Raw genomic sequence first — 15,647 nt, 5'->3', positions numbered from 1 at the left:
AATTTTTATTTATAAATACACTTGGGTGGAAACAGTGGAATATACATACATGCGCGGGGAAGGGTGGTCCTGAACATAGGCTACATAGCGAACTGAAGCATTCCACTAGGATCTCCAAATTTTGAAAAACAAAACACCGAGAAAGACCTTCGAAATGATAAAAAAAATTGTTAAAACTTTACTAAAATGTTTATGGTTCCCCCAGCATTTCAGGGAAGCGAGCATGGGCAACATTGTGTTTTATATTTCGATAGCAAATTAACAATGATATTTAATATCATGTACTCTCTCCGTACCTAAATATAAGACGTTTTAGGTAAAACACGGTTATTAAAAAATTTATTTTTATCTAAAATATATTATTAAAACTTTAAATTAAAAACAATTGAATCAATTACAAAATAAAACTATTAAATTTGATTGGTTGCATAATTTTTAACAAAGTTAAAGTTATCACGAACTATGAAAATATCTTACATATTGGAACATAAAAATTTCTTCTAAACATCCTATATTTAGGAACATAGGAAGTATGATTTCTAATAAGAGAAAATTACTAGAATGTTACACATTTTATGGTTTATTACTAGAATGTTGTACATCTTTGTTTTATTACTAGAATGTTTTCTCTTTCCTAGTAATTTACAATAAGGGGCTTTTGTTATGTTTTATTTTCTGAAACTAATTTTAAAGATCAAAGCCACATCAGTTATTAAAAATCCACATCACATCAGTTATTTTCTGAAACCAAACCGTCTCTATCACTATCACTATCATACATACGGTTTTGTCAAAAAAAAAAAAACACGAAGAACTGTGTTGTGTCGAAGAAGGAACCGCAAACCGAAATCCTCTCACCCTTCGAAACCCTCGTCGACATTGTTCTTTACTTCCTCGAACTCTCTCTAACTCTCTGTCGTTGAACTCTCTATAACTCTCTGTCGTTGAACTCTGTCTCGTCGGAGTTTTTAGAAACCGTCGTCTGTACGAAATCGCCTTCACCGCATTCTCATCAACGAGTTCATCTTTTCCGGTAAGATGTCGCGACGTTATATATTGTATTTTGGTTGAGTTTGTGGGTCAGTTATATATTGCGACTGAGATTGTTTGTGTTTTGGTTGAGGCTGTAATATGGGTGTGTCGAGGTTTTTGTTGCGACTGAGTTAGGGTTATGTTGACTGTGCTATGGGTTTGTCGAGGATTTTGTTGTGTCTGAGTTAGGGTTATGTTGCGGCTGAGATATGTGATTGTCTAGGCTTTTGTTGTGTCTGAATTAGGGCTTTTTGTTGTGGCTGAGTTATGGTTATGTTATAACTGAGTAATTATTATGTTATGGCTGAGTTATGGTTATGTTATAACTGAGTAATTATTATGTTATGGTTGAGTTATGGTTATGTTATAACTGAGTAATTATTATGTTATGGCTGAGTTATATATATGACCTAATATATTTTAATATTATGATATGGCTGTGTTATTTTTATGTTGTGGCTGATTTATTGTTGTGTTATATGATCAGACGGATGTTAGTCAAGTCGAACCACGTGATTACCCTCCAAGACTTTACCCTTCTAACCTAGAAGGTAAAGATATCAATCATAATTTCCGTGCAGGACATTTCCCCCACATTAAAGAAACAATAGGACTCGATGTGTGGGAAGAACTGGTGAACTCTCCCATTGGACTAGTTGCTAGGCTACTTTCACGCGAAAGCATTTGGTCTGGTAGGACCGTACACTATCTGCTATGTAGACAGCTGCGAGTGCATAAAAAGGAGATATGGTTTGTTGTGGTTGATGATGTTATCAGGTTTAGCTTGCTCGAGTTTTGTGAGATCACTGGGTTAAACACAGGTCCATTGCCAACAGAAAGTTTTGAACCTGATCAATACAAAGAGTTTTGGGAGGAGTTGAAGGTGCCGCTTGGGATGGGACCCAAGTATGATGAGCTGAATGCAGCATTAGAGTTCTGTCCTGGTTGGAGTTTTGAAAAGCGTAAGTGGTTGGGGATGTTATTTCTTCAAGCTATGGGACTGTACTGTTTGCATCACAATTCAAGGATACCCTTTCAAAGTGCAATAAGGGTATTCGACGATGAAGCCATGAGGTCGTATCCATGGGGTCGGACTGCATACGAAGTTCTTGTTGACTCTCTGAAAACACTGTCTCCAGATGGAAAGTCATACACAGTAAGCGGCATGAAGGACGTTTTATTGGTTTGGGCGTATGAGTCCATCGTCTGTTTCGGTGAGAAGTTTGGGAGAGTGGTCAACAATGAAGACGTTCCTCTTTTGCGATGGGGTGGAAGGCGTACACGTTCAAGTTTTGATACTGTCTTGTCTGACGAAATCAAAGATCATGGCGAGGTAATGTTTAACTGCTACTTATACGACTGAGTTAACAGCTACTTAATGGTTGAGTTTATTTTATATTGTTGCCGAATTAGTCTATTTGATGGCTGAGTTTATTTTATATTGTGACCGAATTAATTTATTTGATGGCTTGGTTTTGTGTTATTTGATGGCTGAGTTTATTTTATATTGTGACCGAATTAATTTATTTGATGGCTTGGTTTTGTGTTATTTGATGGCTGAGTTTATGATAAACTGGTGTTGCAGGTCCGTTTGAGGAGAATGGTTATGAATGAGTCAATTGAAGAGATGTTTCCTGTATGGTCGGATGAACCTGACGACCCACAACTCGTTAGGTTGGTAGAAGACATACACGCAGGTAGATACGTGAAAGGTTTCTGGGAAGTACAGAGGGATGAGCAGGGGAAGGGGAATGAGAAGAAGAAGAAGAAGAAAACGAAGGGAGTTTCATCAGAAGCTGAGCCATCAACAAAGAAGCAGAAGAAAGAAGCTGCTGAAACGAGAAAGGGTTCTAGCGAGGAGGAAGCTGTATTGGACAAAGCGACTCTGACGAATCTTGTGAGTGCTCTGCAGAATATTTCAGCAAAATTTGACGCTTACGATTTTGACCGGAACCGGCCAGTGATGGACGAGAAGACCCTAGATAACGTGGTGAAAGCTGTAGTGCAGCAGAGTCTGAAAGTTTTGGGGGAAAGGAAAATTCCCGACAACGATGCTAAACTCTCCTCCGCCGGCGTAGAAAAATCTTTATCGGTGACATCATCACCTCGTAGGAGGTCGCCACCGGAAAAGTCGGACAAAAGTCCAGTGGTAGAACCGCAGGCCCAGGAGGAGAAGTCTGTAAAAACTCCAGTGACAGAACCGCGGCAGCAGAAAAAGCCTGTCAAAAGTCCAGAGCCGCCGCAGCAGAAAGAGAAGGCTGTCAAAAGTCCGGTGCCGCCGCAGCGGAAGGAGAAGGCTGTCAAAAGTCCGGTGCCGGCGCAGCAGAAACAGCAGAAGTCAGTCAAAAGTCCAGCGTTAGCTGAGACCCCTGCAAAGAAGAATTCGGAGCTTGAGAAGGATACAGTGGTGAGAAGGATTTTGGGTGATGATTTTAATGAAATTGATTTCATCAGTGTTTCTCCTGCAAAGATTACTAAGGATGCTAAGGATGGTAAGGATGCCAACGTTCCAGCCTATGGACGCGGCTTACGGGGCAAGGCCAAGCGTACTGTTACTGTAAAGGATGAGGCTATCGAGGATAAGAAAAAAGCACAGCGGGCAGAGGCTGCGTTGAAGAGGAAGGAGAAGCAAGAGGCTAAGAAAAAAGAGAACGAGGAGAAGAAACAGAAGAGAAAAGCGGCTGAGTTACAAAAGAAACAAGAGGCTGGGTTACAGAAGAAAAAGAAGGAAGACGAGGCTGAGTTACCGAAAAAAAAAAAGGAAAAAGAGGCTGAGTTACCGAAGAAGAAGAAAGAAGAAGAGGCTGAGTTACAGCGGTCTGAGGAATGTGTTGTGACGAACGACGAAGTTCTTGCGGAAGATAACGCATTGGCGGCGGAGTCTGATGTCGAGCCAGCTGAATTGATTAGATCTTCCGTGATAAAGGAATTTCGGGAGAAATCAGTTAAGTTATCTCCACAAGGGTTTTCATTGACGAACCTTGATTCAGCACCAGTTTTTCCGTACATTGGAGACAATGGACAGACGACTTGCATGAGGAAGAACATTACGCCTTCATCAGCAATATACGACCCTTGCGCACCTGTTGATCCGGCGCGACTGGAAAAACTGAAGCAACACATTAAGGCAATTCCACCCAAACCACCAGCACCTAAAGATAAACCAGAAAAACTCTCGGCTGATCATGAGAGTGACTTCTACAGCATACTCATGCATGAAAGACCGTGGCCTGACAAAGAATATGGATGGATGTTTGATAATGTAAGTCTTTATTAAGTCTGACTTATATATTCTATAAAGGCTGACTTATATATTTAATTCATTATATTACGGCTGACTTATTATTTTTCTTTGTCTAGCATATCGCTGCGTATATGAACGTCCTCATACAAAGGTCCATGCGAGATCCCACTCCATTATGGTCCAAGCGGATTGGTTTCATAGACCCTTGGTTGTTAAGTTTTTGGGCTTACGATTACAGGCAGTTCAGGATGAAACCTGCTTCGTTCAAGTTCAAAGACAGTGGTTATGAAGCGTTGGTAAACGGGAGATTCCCCGAAGAATTTACAACAAACTTGAAGTGGTATGCAGATGTGGATCACGTGTACGGATGTCTTCAAACCGGCGGTAATCACTGGGTGGCGTTTCACGTGGATCTGATCAAGGAGAAGATAGATTGCTACGATCCAATCTATGGAGAGTCAACACCCGAAAGTGAGCAAAAAATGATAAATGCTTTTAGACCTCTACTGGAGATGCTTCCCTGGATGTTGAATGAGCTTATTCCTGCCGATATCCGAAAGCATTCTAGGAAGAGGTTCGCATTCAGACGGAGGAGCAAAAGATACATTCCACAAAACAACTTGTCAGGTGATTGTGGGGTTTATTCGTTGAAGTTTGTGGAGTGTCTAGCGTTTGGTGTATCTTTTGATGGCATAAACGATAGTAATATTCAAGGGTTACGGGTGAAGATGGCAGCAGATATCCTTGAGGAAGGATGAAATGTTGGAATGAACAATTTGTTGTCAAAATGAAACTGTGTTTGTTTGTGAACCTGTGTTTGTTGTTATGTTAACTATTTGACTTTGGATATTATATGTCAGTCTTTTCGTTTTTATAACCCAGCCCTGTCATAGATGAGTAACTAAGCCAAACCCTAAATAGTCCCTAAAAACGAAAACTGCTGTAATAACTCAGTCGTATCGATTAGTAATACTCAGCCAGTACTCATTGATAACTCAGTCATACCTCAAACATACCCTAGAATCAAAATAATTAATAATTTTTCATTCGAATGTTATATATAAAGTCCAATTATCAAAATAATTAATAATAACTCAATGTGTGAGCATGATCTTTGTTGACTATACGAGTTTGGAATCGATTATAATCTTGAGGTATATGTTGTCTCTTACGAGTACCTAAAACTCTAAGCAGTGATATGAGGTGTGAGCATGATTCAAAACACGTAAACTGTTATTGTGTTATTTATTATGAATTTGTGATATTTATCATATCTTGTGGTTCGTACATCATAAATCATAACCCTAAACAATCTTATTCGGAACCCAAACCCTAAATAACTAAACCCTATACCCTAAACGGCAAACAACAAATCAGCCGTCAAGGTTTTAATAACTCAGCCTGTTAGTGTAAGTTAATATTTACATATGGCGCGAAAATTTTAGATATTTTATCTCGCGACCTTTGATGTCTTGCTTGACCAAACCCTGGCCCGGGTGTCTTGCTTGACCAAACCAGCGTAATCTGGTTTAAATTTCTAAGCGATCTCTCCCTGGCCATCCCGTCGATTTTAGCTGAAGGATGGGTTCATGATTGGCCGACATGGCGCACCATTCCCGATCATTTTAAGGAATGCTGGTTTCTTCAACTCGCTGTAAGGACAACATCTTTGAATTGTTTTTGATATTAGACATAATAACAGCACTTACATTTGGAAATTGGTTTTTTGTTGTAGCGCAAACGCACGTGGGCACGAAGATATAATTTTCAAGTTTGGACAAATTTTAATCTGGTGGCCAGAACGGTGTTTCGTTGTCAGATACGCCTCTTGAAGAGGAGGTGGACACATGGGGGTGAGAAGCCTGCGTGGATGCTAACTAGAGTTTGGCGTGATCTTGTCCACATGTTTGAAGAATTTGGTCCTGATAATTTTGGTTTTAGAAATTGATTTGTTGTTTTTGTTTGTATTCAGCCGTCAAGGTTTTGTAAAGTTGTTTAACTCAGCCGTTAAGTTTCTATAAAGTTGTTTAACTCAGCCATTAAGTTTCTATTAAGTTGTTTAACTCAGCCGTTAAGTTTCTATAAAGTTGTTTAACTCAACCGTTAAGTTTCTATAAAGTTGTTTAACTCAGCTGTTAAGTTTTTATAAAGTTGTTTAACTCAGCCATTAAGTTTCTATAAAGTTGTTTAACTCAGTCGTTAAGTTTCTACAAAGTTGTTTAACTCAGCCGTTAAGGTTTTATAAAGTTGTTTAACTCAGCCGGAATTGTTTGCGTCAAACGTCAGTGTTTCAGTTAAGTAACTCAGCCGTAATACTAATTAAGACTCATTATTATACGGCTGGCACGCATGTATTGGATTATTTACATAATCGAGGTATTGTTATTTTTAATGTAACTCAGTCAATACGTCTACGTTAACTCAGCCAAAATATAGACGCTAACACAGCCGTAATACGAATTCAACTTAAGTGTTTGATAAAATAATAAAGAACCTTTCGTATTTCTTGATTTGATTGAGTTCTGTAATAATTAAAGTGCATCAAGTGTGTGGAAAAATACGGCTCAAACCTAATATCGAGGCATTTAATAGTTTATTAATTTAAATTATTCCTCTTTATTTGAATTTTTTTAAAAAAATGATTTTATATTACTACCACTATTGTTTAACTTTGTCTTTCACACCAATTTCTCTTTCATTCAAAGAAAATGTCTTCTTCATCATCTGTGTCTGGTAACACTTACTTTCACCGCCGGCATGTGGAAAGAGGAACGCCGAAACAGTGTTGGTGTGGTGAACCCGCTGAATTATGTACATCTGCATCACGGGCTAATCCAGGAAGACTGTACTATTGCTGTCGCAAAGGATATATTAAGGTTTGATTTTTAATTTTATTCATTATACTGTCAATGTGATACTAAGAGCTGGGCATGTTGGTGAAATCAGAGACATTTATTCAAATGGGCGGACGAGTGCTTGGTGGAAGAGGTAGAAGATATGAAATCGGTGATGAGTGACATGACCAAAGGCATATCAGATCTGAGAGTACACGTTGGTCGGTTGGAGAAAGAACTCGGTAAAGCGGAAAAGATGAAGTGTTTGATGTTTCCAGTGGTGGTTTGTGGGTTTGGTATGGCCATATTTTGGCACTATTTCTTTGCGTAGTCATGTGTTGTAATCATAATTTAGACGCAATGTTTTTAGTAACTCAGCTATTACGTTCAATGCAATTCAGCCAGTACGTTAATTAATTCATAATCAAACAATAACCCAGCCATAATACGAGTATTCGTCAGTCATAACGTTTTAATAACTCAGTTATAACGTTCATTGCAATTCAGCCGTTACGTTAATTAAGTCACTATCAAACAATAACCCAGCCATAATATGAGTATTCGTCAGTCATAATGTTTTAATAACTCAGTTATAACGTTCACTGCAACTCAGCCGTTACGTTAATTAAGTCATAATCAAACAATAACCCAGCCATTATATGAGTATTCGTCAGTCATAATAAGATAGTAACTCAGCTATAACGTTCAGTGGAAGTCAGTCATAATCAAACAATAACATAAACAATAACTCAACCATAATATGAATATTAGTCAGCCATAAAAAGAGACATACATAAATTTCTGGTTCGACATACATAAGTTTAGGTTCAAAATCACTCTTCCCTTTCCGGACATACACACATTAATGGAGTAGTTTTCCCATCTCCAACCACATTGAACACAAATAAGTCTCCTATGGTGCATCTGTTAGCACGACAAAACTTTCTCCAGCCTCTTCTGATGTAATACATGCCGTCTGCTTCGCTAAATCGCAAACTCACAGTCCATGAATTTCCCTCTTTGTTGACAAGTATTATCTCTTGGCATTGTTTGTTCAAAGCAGTACAAGTCGTAGCTCCCTCAGGAAGATACTGCAAACAAAGAACGTAAAGACACAGAACAGATCAAATCATATGTTAATAACTAACTAAATACTGCAAACACAGAACGTAAAGACACTGAACAGATCAAACCATATGTTAATAACTAACTAAATATGGTCTATAACTGAAAATAGACTCACAAGTTTGTCTTCTTTTAGATTCGAAGCAGTGACCTCAGCCTGAAAAAATAGTCAAATGAGAAAGAAGGAGCATCATCCGCATCGGCTTCTTCCTTGATGATGTGAGGATGTGTATACTGAATCTCACAACAGCTAGGACCAAATGGTGTGACATGAAACACCATATCTCCTTCGTGTTTGAAGATGACAATGTCACCGATTTGAAGGTCATGTGCTGTGGTGAAATCTTTCCAACCTCCGGTGAGTCTCCTGCCTTCTTGTATCACTTCCCAAGTTTGATCTGTAGCGTCCGATCTTAGTTTCCATGTTTTCCGGTTTGTCTTCCCTTCTATGTGCTGTGAGAAGAAGCCAAGTGGTATTGTCTGCAGGTCAGAAAAGCCAAAGTTAAGCAAACTCTAAAATAGGAACATATACACATGAGAAATAGAGAGTGTGTGTCTACCACGCCACTGTAGAAATCGGAAAGCAGAGGCTTCAAGAAATGAGGTTTGTGCGAATTAGGCATCTGCAAACAAGAAAAGAATGGGAAGAAAACATCATCGAACCTAAGCTGAATCCACAAATGTGCAAAAGAGAGGCTTCGGTTTTACCTTCGTATCGAGACGCTTCGAAATCGCCTTTCGTCGAGAGCTTTTCTTTTTTTTTTCGCGTTGGGACGAAAATGATTTTTTTTTTTCCTTGTGTAAAGTAAATAATGCCGGAAAATAGAACTCATCCGTAACATTGTTAATAATTATAATGCCGAAAAATAAAACTCAGTCGTAACATTGTTAATAATTAATAATGCCGAAGAATAAAACTCAGCCGTAACATTGTTAATAATTAATAATGCCGAAGAATAAAACTCAGCCGTAACATTGTTAATAATTAATAATACCGAAAAATAAACCTCAGCCGTAAAATTGTTAATATTTAATAATGTCGAAAAATAAAAGTTGACCAAAAGAGTCATACATAATTTAACTCAGTGTCGAGTTATGTCCTGACACGCATGTCCGAGTAATTTACGATATCGAGGTCATTATATGTTTATTTTATTTGGACACGCGTGATCTTTATATTTAATATGATTTCTCTATTATATTTCGAATATTTACAAGTAAAAGATAAAGGAAAAACCAGAGTCGACTTCTAAAACCTAAAGTAAGTCTCTTTCGTCCAAAATCGATTTTGAATTATTTTTTGTATTTTGGCCTTGTTCGATTTTGCATTATTTTTGTGTGCTATGATGTATAAATTAGATGGATCTACAGCGTGGAATTCCAAGAACGTGCGACTGTGGAGCTGCTACCATTGTGTTAACGTCAGGTACAATAAAGAATCCGGGTAGAAGATTTTATCGACGTGGAGCAAATTCGGGTCAAAACCATGTTTTCAAATGGCTTGATGAAGCACATGATGAAGAGTTTGTAGTTGTGGCAAACAAACTCGCGACGATAGAGCAGGATTTGGCCGCTATAAAAGCAGAATTAGATGATATGAAGAAAGACATAACTGAGATCATAAGAATTATTGAATGTCTTAGGATGAAGTCTTAAATGTATTAGTTGCTACTACTACTTCTTTGTTTACTCAGATTCTGTACTCATAAGTCAGTCTATATTTATGTCGTCCTTAGTCACATCAATGTGCCATAGGCAGAGACATTGTCGGTCCACAACATTTGCACATTGGCAAAGGTAGAAGGACGAAACATAAGTAGAAGTGAACATGGCCTTAATTTGACGGAACTCGTCAGTATGCCACAAACCCCATCCCCATTTCGCATCTCGAACAAGTTTCCCGACCCTGTCAACAATTGCTCTTGGAATTCTCTGAAAATACTGCGCATCACCGTAAAAGATTGCTTGAGTCATAGCGTGTGTATACACTACTTTCGTATTCCACTTTAAAATCAATAATTACGTAGGGGCTATTACGTAACGTAGGGAAATTAAGTACGGACATTTTGTTTTTCGATGTCTGTGTCTCTCTTAAGTAATGGGAAGCGGGCTAGTCCCCGAAAATGCCAATACAAGACTTGCTTATATTGGTCAAGTAATAATCCAGCCGTAGTGCAAATCAATGAAAATAAAAACCCAACCACAATACAAAATTTGAAAAACATTAACGCAGCCGTCATAGAACATTAAAACAAAAAAACCCAGCCGTATTACAACACAAAACCCAGCCGTATTACAATTAATAATCCAGCCGTTGTGCAAATCAATGAAAATAAAACCCAGCCGTATTACAACACAAAACCCAGCCGTATTACAACACAAAACCCAGCCGTATTACAAAACAACATGAAAAGCAATTGCTTATATCGGACAAGTTCTCGCATTATGTCCACTTTGACTGCAACGAGAACATATGTGCTCTTTCCTAGGACGTTTGTTTGCAAGTGCAACTTCTAAAGCAGATTTCATCCTATTTTTTTTAGGTCTTCCCGGTTGTTGACGAATAAACGGTGGAAAGCACTGTACGTTAGCCACGTTATCTGGAAGAGGTAGCGCTGAGTCAACCGGCATGACCGATTCAGCGTATGCGCTAGCTAAATAAGTGCTTTTATAGTAAGGACTGCACAGTGATATACGAGAAACATTTCTTTCCTCTGCAGCTGCGATTGCGTGTACACATGGTATTTTCTCGACATCGAAACGCCGACATGTGCACTTTCGCTCAACCAAATTAACAACATTCAAAGACTCGCCAGCAGCGCCATATTTAACTTCAGTGTGATGGTCATCAATCCTTTGAACCGTCCAATCCCGGGAGGCACTTACACGTCCCTATTAACAAAACCCAATATTCGTGAAACGGCTTACTTATTATTTATAAAGCTGGCTTATGCAATATAATGACTGACTTATTAGATTTAAAGACTGACTTATTTTATTGTTACGACTGACTTACTTGTAATAGTTTCTCCACACCGCGCGTGAGTGTGGTTGACTGCGATCTGGCATATACTCTTCGTTCAGCAAACCATCTGGTCATCATAACCCGTATCGGTTCCAATATTCGAACAATGTTAAGACCTCTAGCGTGCGATAATGCTCTGTTCATTGATTCCGCTATGTTCGTAGTCATCAAATTGTACCTCTCGCCCGGGAAATAAACACGTGTCCACAGTCTGACATCAGCTCTTTCGAGGTAGCCGTGGAGATCAGGATTAAGTGCTTCAATCTCCTCGAAAATCATATCAAAGTCAGACATTCTAAAACATCTCGCCGCTTTCTTCACCAGCCGAAATACATCTTTTCCTTTGTACCGTCCCAATGTATTTTTATACAAATGATAGGTGCATATTCCACGAGCAGCTAACGGATACACATTTGTAACTGCATTCCCTATCGAGTTATGCCTATCTGATATTATCGCAAGACCCTCCTGGTAAGGAATCAACACTTTTAGTTGCGTAAAAAACCAATTCCACGAATCATCATTTTCAGTGTCAACCACTGCGAAGGCTATTGGAAAAATCTGAAAGTTACCATCCTGAGCTAGTGCTGTGAGTAGCGTCCCTTTATATTTACCATTAAGAAACGTACCGTCGACGACAACAACTTTGCGCATGAAAGGAAACCCATTAACGCTCGCACAAAACGCAAGAAACACATACATGAATCTTCCAAACTCATCGATTTGAAGACGCGTAACTGTATTCGGATTTGCCCTTCTTATCATGTATAAGTAAGAAGGCAAGAGTTCAAAACCACACTCAGGTGTGTCCTCATCGATTTCCCTTGCACATTTAAGCGTCCGGTGTGATTTCCAATAATCCATCTGCTCACATGAAAAAACAATTTACATAACTCAGCCACATCATATCATTAAGACGGTCACAACGTAAACATAACTCAACCATAGTTTTGTAACTCAGCCATTTCTAACATAAAATAACCCAGCCTATACTCTACCATAACTCAGCCGTTGTAACATAATTACCTTTACACCAAACTGCTTAGTGATAGCTATTCCGACACTCTCAGGGCGAACGGCCGGACCAACGTCGCCGAGAAAGTTCTTGTACAACTCTCCTAAAATATCCGGTGTTGCATTTCGAGATCGATTAGAACGCTCAGTTACAGAACATGCATCATCCGAGTCGTAAATACGAATATAAAACTGCGGGGACAATCCTTCGGTAGATGCACGAACTCTCCATGTACATCCATCAACCCAACACTTAACAACGTATGTTGTCAGGTTTGATATTTCTACATCAAAATCAAATTGATGCCTCACTGTAAAAAGTTTCAGTCGTCTCTTCAAATGCTTTTTAGTCAAGTATCGTTGTCCTACCGCAAGGTCTAACGACGACATCTCCAACTTCAAAACCTCCAGATTCCCTTTAGATTCGCTCATCAAGAAGTTCTGATATCTCTTCTTGTAAGGTAGCGTTGGTGAATCTTCGTCTTCTTCGATAGGATACTCACCGTATGTGCTGAAGTTATCATCTTCAGATGACGCACCGTCCGAGTCATCGAACATATCAAATCGACTTTCAAATTCATCATCTTCTTCGTTTTCTTTGCCTATTTCATCTTCTCCGGCTACGTCGTGTATTTCAACGTTACTAAAGCAGTCATTCTCAATTTCATCTTGTTCATCCTCCAAACTGCAACCATCGTAACTCCCATTCTCTATAGACTCAACTTCTATAGCTTCTTCTTCTAAAGCTTCTTCTTCTGAAGCGTCTTCTTCTGAAGCTTCTTCTTCTGAAGCTTCTACGTCTGAGCTGTCATCCTTTTTCTCTGTAATCTCCACACAGAGACGTAGTTGTTCGCTTTTCTTTAAGCTTAGAAAACATTGCAATTGTCGAGTGTTGGACACGTAAACTGGTGGAGTGTTGTGCGCCATTGTTTTCAATGTTTTATTCGAAAACATGTAGCTAAGCAGAATATGAACCTTCAAATCATTCAAACCGTAATCGTCGATGACAGACTTTGTGAAATCTTCAAGTTTAGTTTTATCATCTAAATGAAGAACTCTACACCCTCTACTGTCGACGTTGAATACATATCGTTTTTTCATAATCCATTTACCGGAAACAATAATAACGGGATCCATTACCATATGAGAAAGATGAAGAGGATAGATAACTGAGATGATGAAGAAGAAAAGAAAGGCTGTGTAATCATTCAAAAATAAGATGAAGAAGACAACTGAAAGGTCTCGTAACTCAGTTGTAAATTGGGCGACCGTTAGTGATGACATGTCAAATCCGAGTTGATGACATGGCAGATGACATGGAACATCGGTTAATCAGCCGACAAACAAATCAGTAACTCAGCCAAAATAAGTCAGCCATCATGTTTACACTTTGTCAGCCAATACATGGAAACATTCTAGTAATTAATCTTTTGACAGTAAGTCAGCCGCAATAAGGATGAACAACCATATGTCAGCCGTATCGTTACGTAAATCAGCCATCAAACGAGAACATTCTAGTAATTAATCTTTCGCTCATACGTCAGCCGCAAAGCAGCTGAGTTTACTGTTTATCCATGCTTTAACGGCTGACTAATACAAACCCAGTCGTAACACCATCCCATAACTCAGCCGTGGCTTCAATAACCCAGCCCATCCATGTTCCTTTACTCAGCTGAAAAAAAGTTTCTCAGCCGTTTCTTAACCACGACTCAGCCAAATTTTTCAGAAATCAAACCGCCGATGTATAAGTCAGCCGTCATTTGTATCATTAAGTCAGCCGTGGTCACATAACTCAGCCGGATTTCTGTAAATCAGTTGTATCGGCAAGCTGACTTGTAGTTTTAAGTCAGCCACTTTCTCTTAAGTCAGTCGTATGTATTAAGTCAGCCGTAACGTAAAGATAAATCGGCCGTAACTACGTATCTATCGCTTAACAGCTGACTTAATGAAAATACGGACGCAAATTCCTCCGTGGCGCCGGTTTTTTGCCTACGTGGCAGCGAAAAGTAATGGCATTCTCGTAAATACGTTTTTTCTCATAACCTAAAAAAAGGGTACGCTTGGTATCGAAAATATTCTAGTAATAAAAAAAAGATCTGTATCATTCTATTCAATACACCTAAAATATGTAACATTCTAGTAAACTTCCCTTTCTTATAAATGTATGATTTTAGATTTTTAGTCTTGCTCTCGTATTCCATTCGTCTAAACTCTAAAGAATCTCTACCAACTATGAGCTTGATAATATAACCATGATTTAATAATTTTCTTGTTCAAGACAGAAAGAGTCGTTGGACAAATCTCATATTGTCACTTTTTGGATTCTCTCCGAGAAAGAAAAACAAGTATAAGGATATCTCCAATGATCTATTTTTTATTTTAAAATAGAGTTTAAAATAAAAATGATTTAATAGTACTGTATTTCTTATTCTATAATAGAGTGAAAATAGATTTACTCCAAATATAGAATAAAATACTTTTTTGGTTCATTATTTTATTTCTACTCTAAAATAGAGTACAATCAGAGTAAACTTAAATTATTTTATATAGTTACTTTATTTTAGAGAAAAAATAAAGTAAACCATTTAAAATGTTACGAGTGAAGCTTGTGATGGTAGAAACTAGAAAGTTGATCGATCTCTTTGGGGAGAAATTTATAGCATGGATTTCACGAAAAAAAGACATCTACGGACAATGATTAAGGGAGAATAAATGTTTTTTTTTTGTTTTTTTACAGTTTATATTATGTTTTAGATAACTGCGTTAGTAGTTTATTTAGAATTGTCATACACTATCCTTTTGGCAATTGAGAATTAGGTATATAACTGACTGAGACATCGTTGAATGTTTGTGGCGACCTATTTGACGGGTTCATGTTTTTCTTTCACAACTGTCTTTGTCATTTTTTTTCTTTAAATGCGTATAGAGTTGTTTTTGGTCTCATGTTATTTGTAGGTCAGTATGATATTTATATTTGTTAGAATGCAGGAACAAAAACAATGAAGCTTAGAGATCATGTGAGTAACTGAGTATCTTATGAAAATTTAAGAAGTCTGTCATGAATTAGTCGCTGACGTAGTTGCTGAAACAGACGTCGTAGTGAGTGGTGAAAACCATGTGGAGTCAAGGTGATGAGTAACTGAAGCTTAGAGTAAGGAGTCAAGGTGCTGAGTAACTGAAGCTTAGAATGCAGGAACAAAAACAATGAAGCTTAGAGATCATGTGAGTAACTGAGTATCTTATGAAAATTTAAGAAGTTTGTCCTGAATTAGTCGCTGACGTAGTTGCTGAAACAGACGTCGTAATGAGTGGTGAAGACCATGTGGAGTCAAGGTGCTGAGCTGGAGTCGTGTAGACGTAGAGAGCAAGAGAG

The 15,647-nt window shown here is 38.3% G+C and overlaps 3 protein-coding genes across 3 annotated transcripts; 1 reads left to right on the top strand and 2 right to left on the bottom strand.

Annotated features, from left to right (window-relative positions):
• The first annotated feature begins 6,984 nt into the window (after nt 1–6,984).
• LOC125584250 (uncharacterized protein At4g04775-like) lies at nt 6,985–7,441 on the top strand. Its single transcript, XM_048752445.1, has 2 exons — nt 6,985–7,152; nt 7,223–7,441. The coding sequence occupies exons 1-2, from the start codon at nt 6,985–6,987 to the stop codon at nt 7,439–7,441; spliced, it is 387 nt and encodes a 128-aa protein (XP_048608402.1).
• A 502-nt stretch (nt 7,442–7,943) lies between these two features.
• On the bottom strand, nt 7,944–10,209 carry LOC106393419 (B3 domain-containing protein REM17-like). Its single transcript, XM_048752438.1, has 5 exons — nt 9,976–10,209; nt 8,796–8,858; nt 8,387–8,715; nt 8,273–8,288; nt 7,944–8,201 (listed from the first exon to the last, which is right to left on the bottom strand). The coding sequence occupies exons 1-5, from the start codon at nt 10,207–10,209 to the stop codon at nt 7,944–7,946; spliced, it is 900 nt and encodes a 299-aa protein (XP_048608395.1).
• A 447-nt stretch (nt 10,210–10,656) lies between these two features.
• LOC125584248 lies at nt 10,657–12,832 on the bottom strand. The gene is made up of 3 exons (XM_048752436.1): nt 12,287–12,832; nt 11,252–12,124; nt 10,657–11,127 (listed from the first exon to the last, which is right to left on the bottom strand). The coding sequence occupies exons 1-3, from the start codon at nt 12,830–12,832 to the stop codon at nt 10,657–10,659; spliced, it is 1,890 nt and encodes a 629-aa protein (XP_048608393.1).
• Between the last annotated feature and the right edge of the window lie 2,815 nt (nt 12,833–15,647).

The sequence above is a fragment of the Brassica napus genome, chromosome A2 (genome assembly GCF_020379485.1).
Source record: "Brassica napus cultivar Da-Ae chromosome A2, Da-Ae, whole genome shotgun sequence".
NCBI lineage: Eukaryota > Viridiplantae > Streptophyta > Magnoliopsida > Brassicales > Brassicaceae > Brassica > Brassica napus.
Note: the sequence above shows the minus strand (reverse complement) of the source record. Positions and strands in the feature narration are given on the sequence as shown.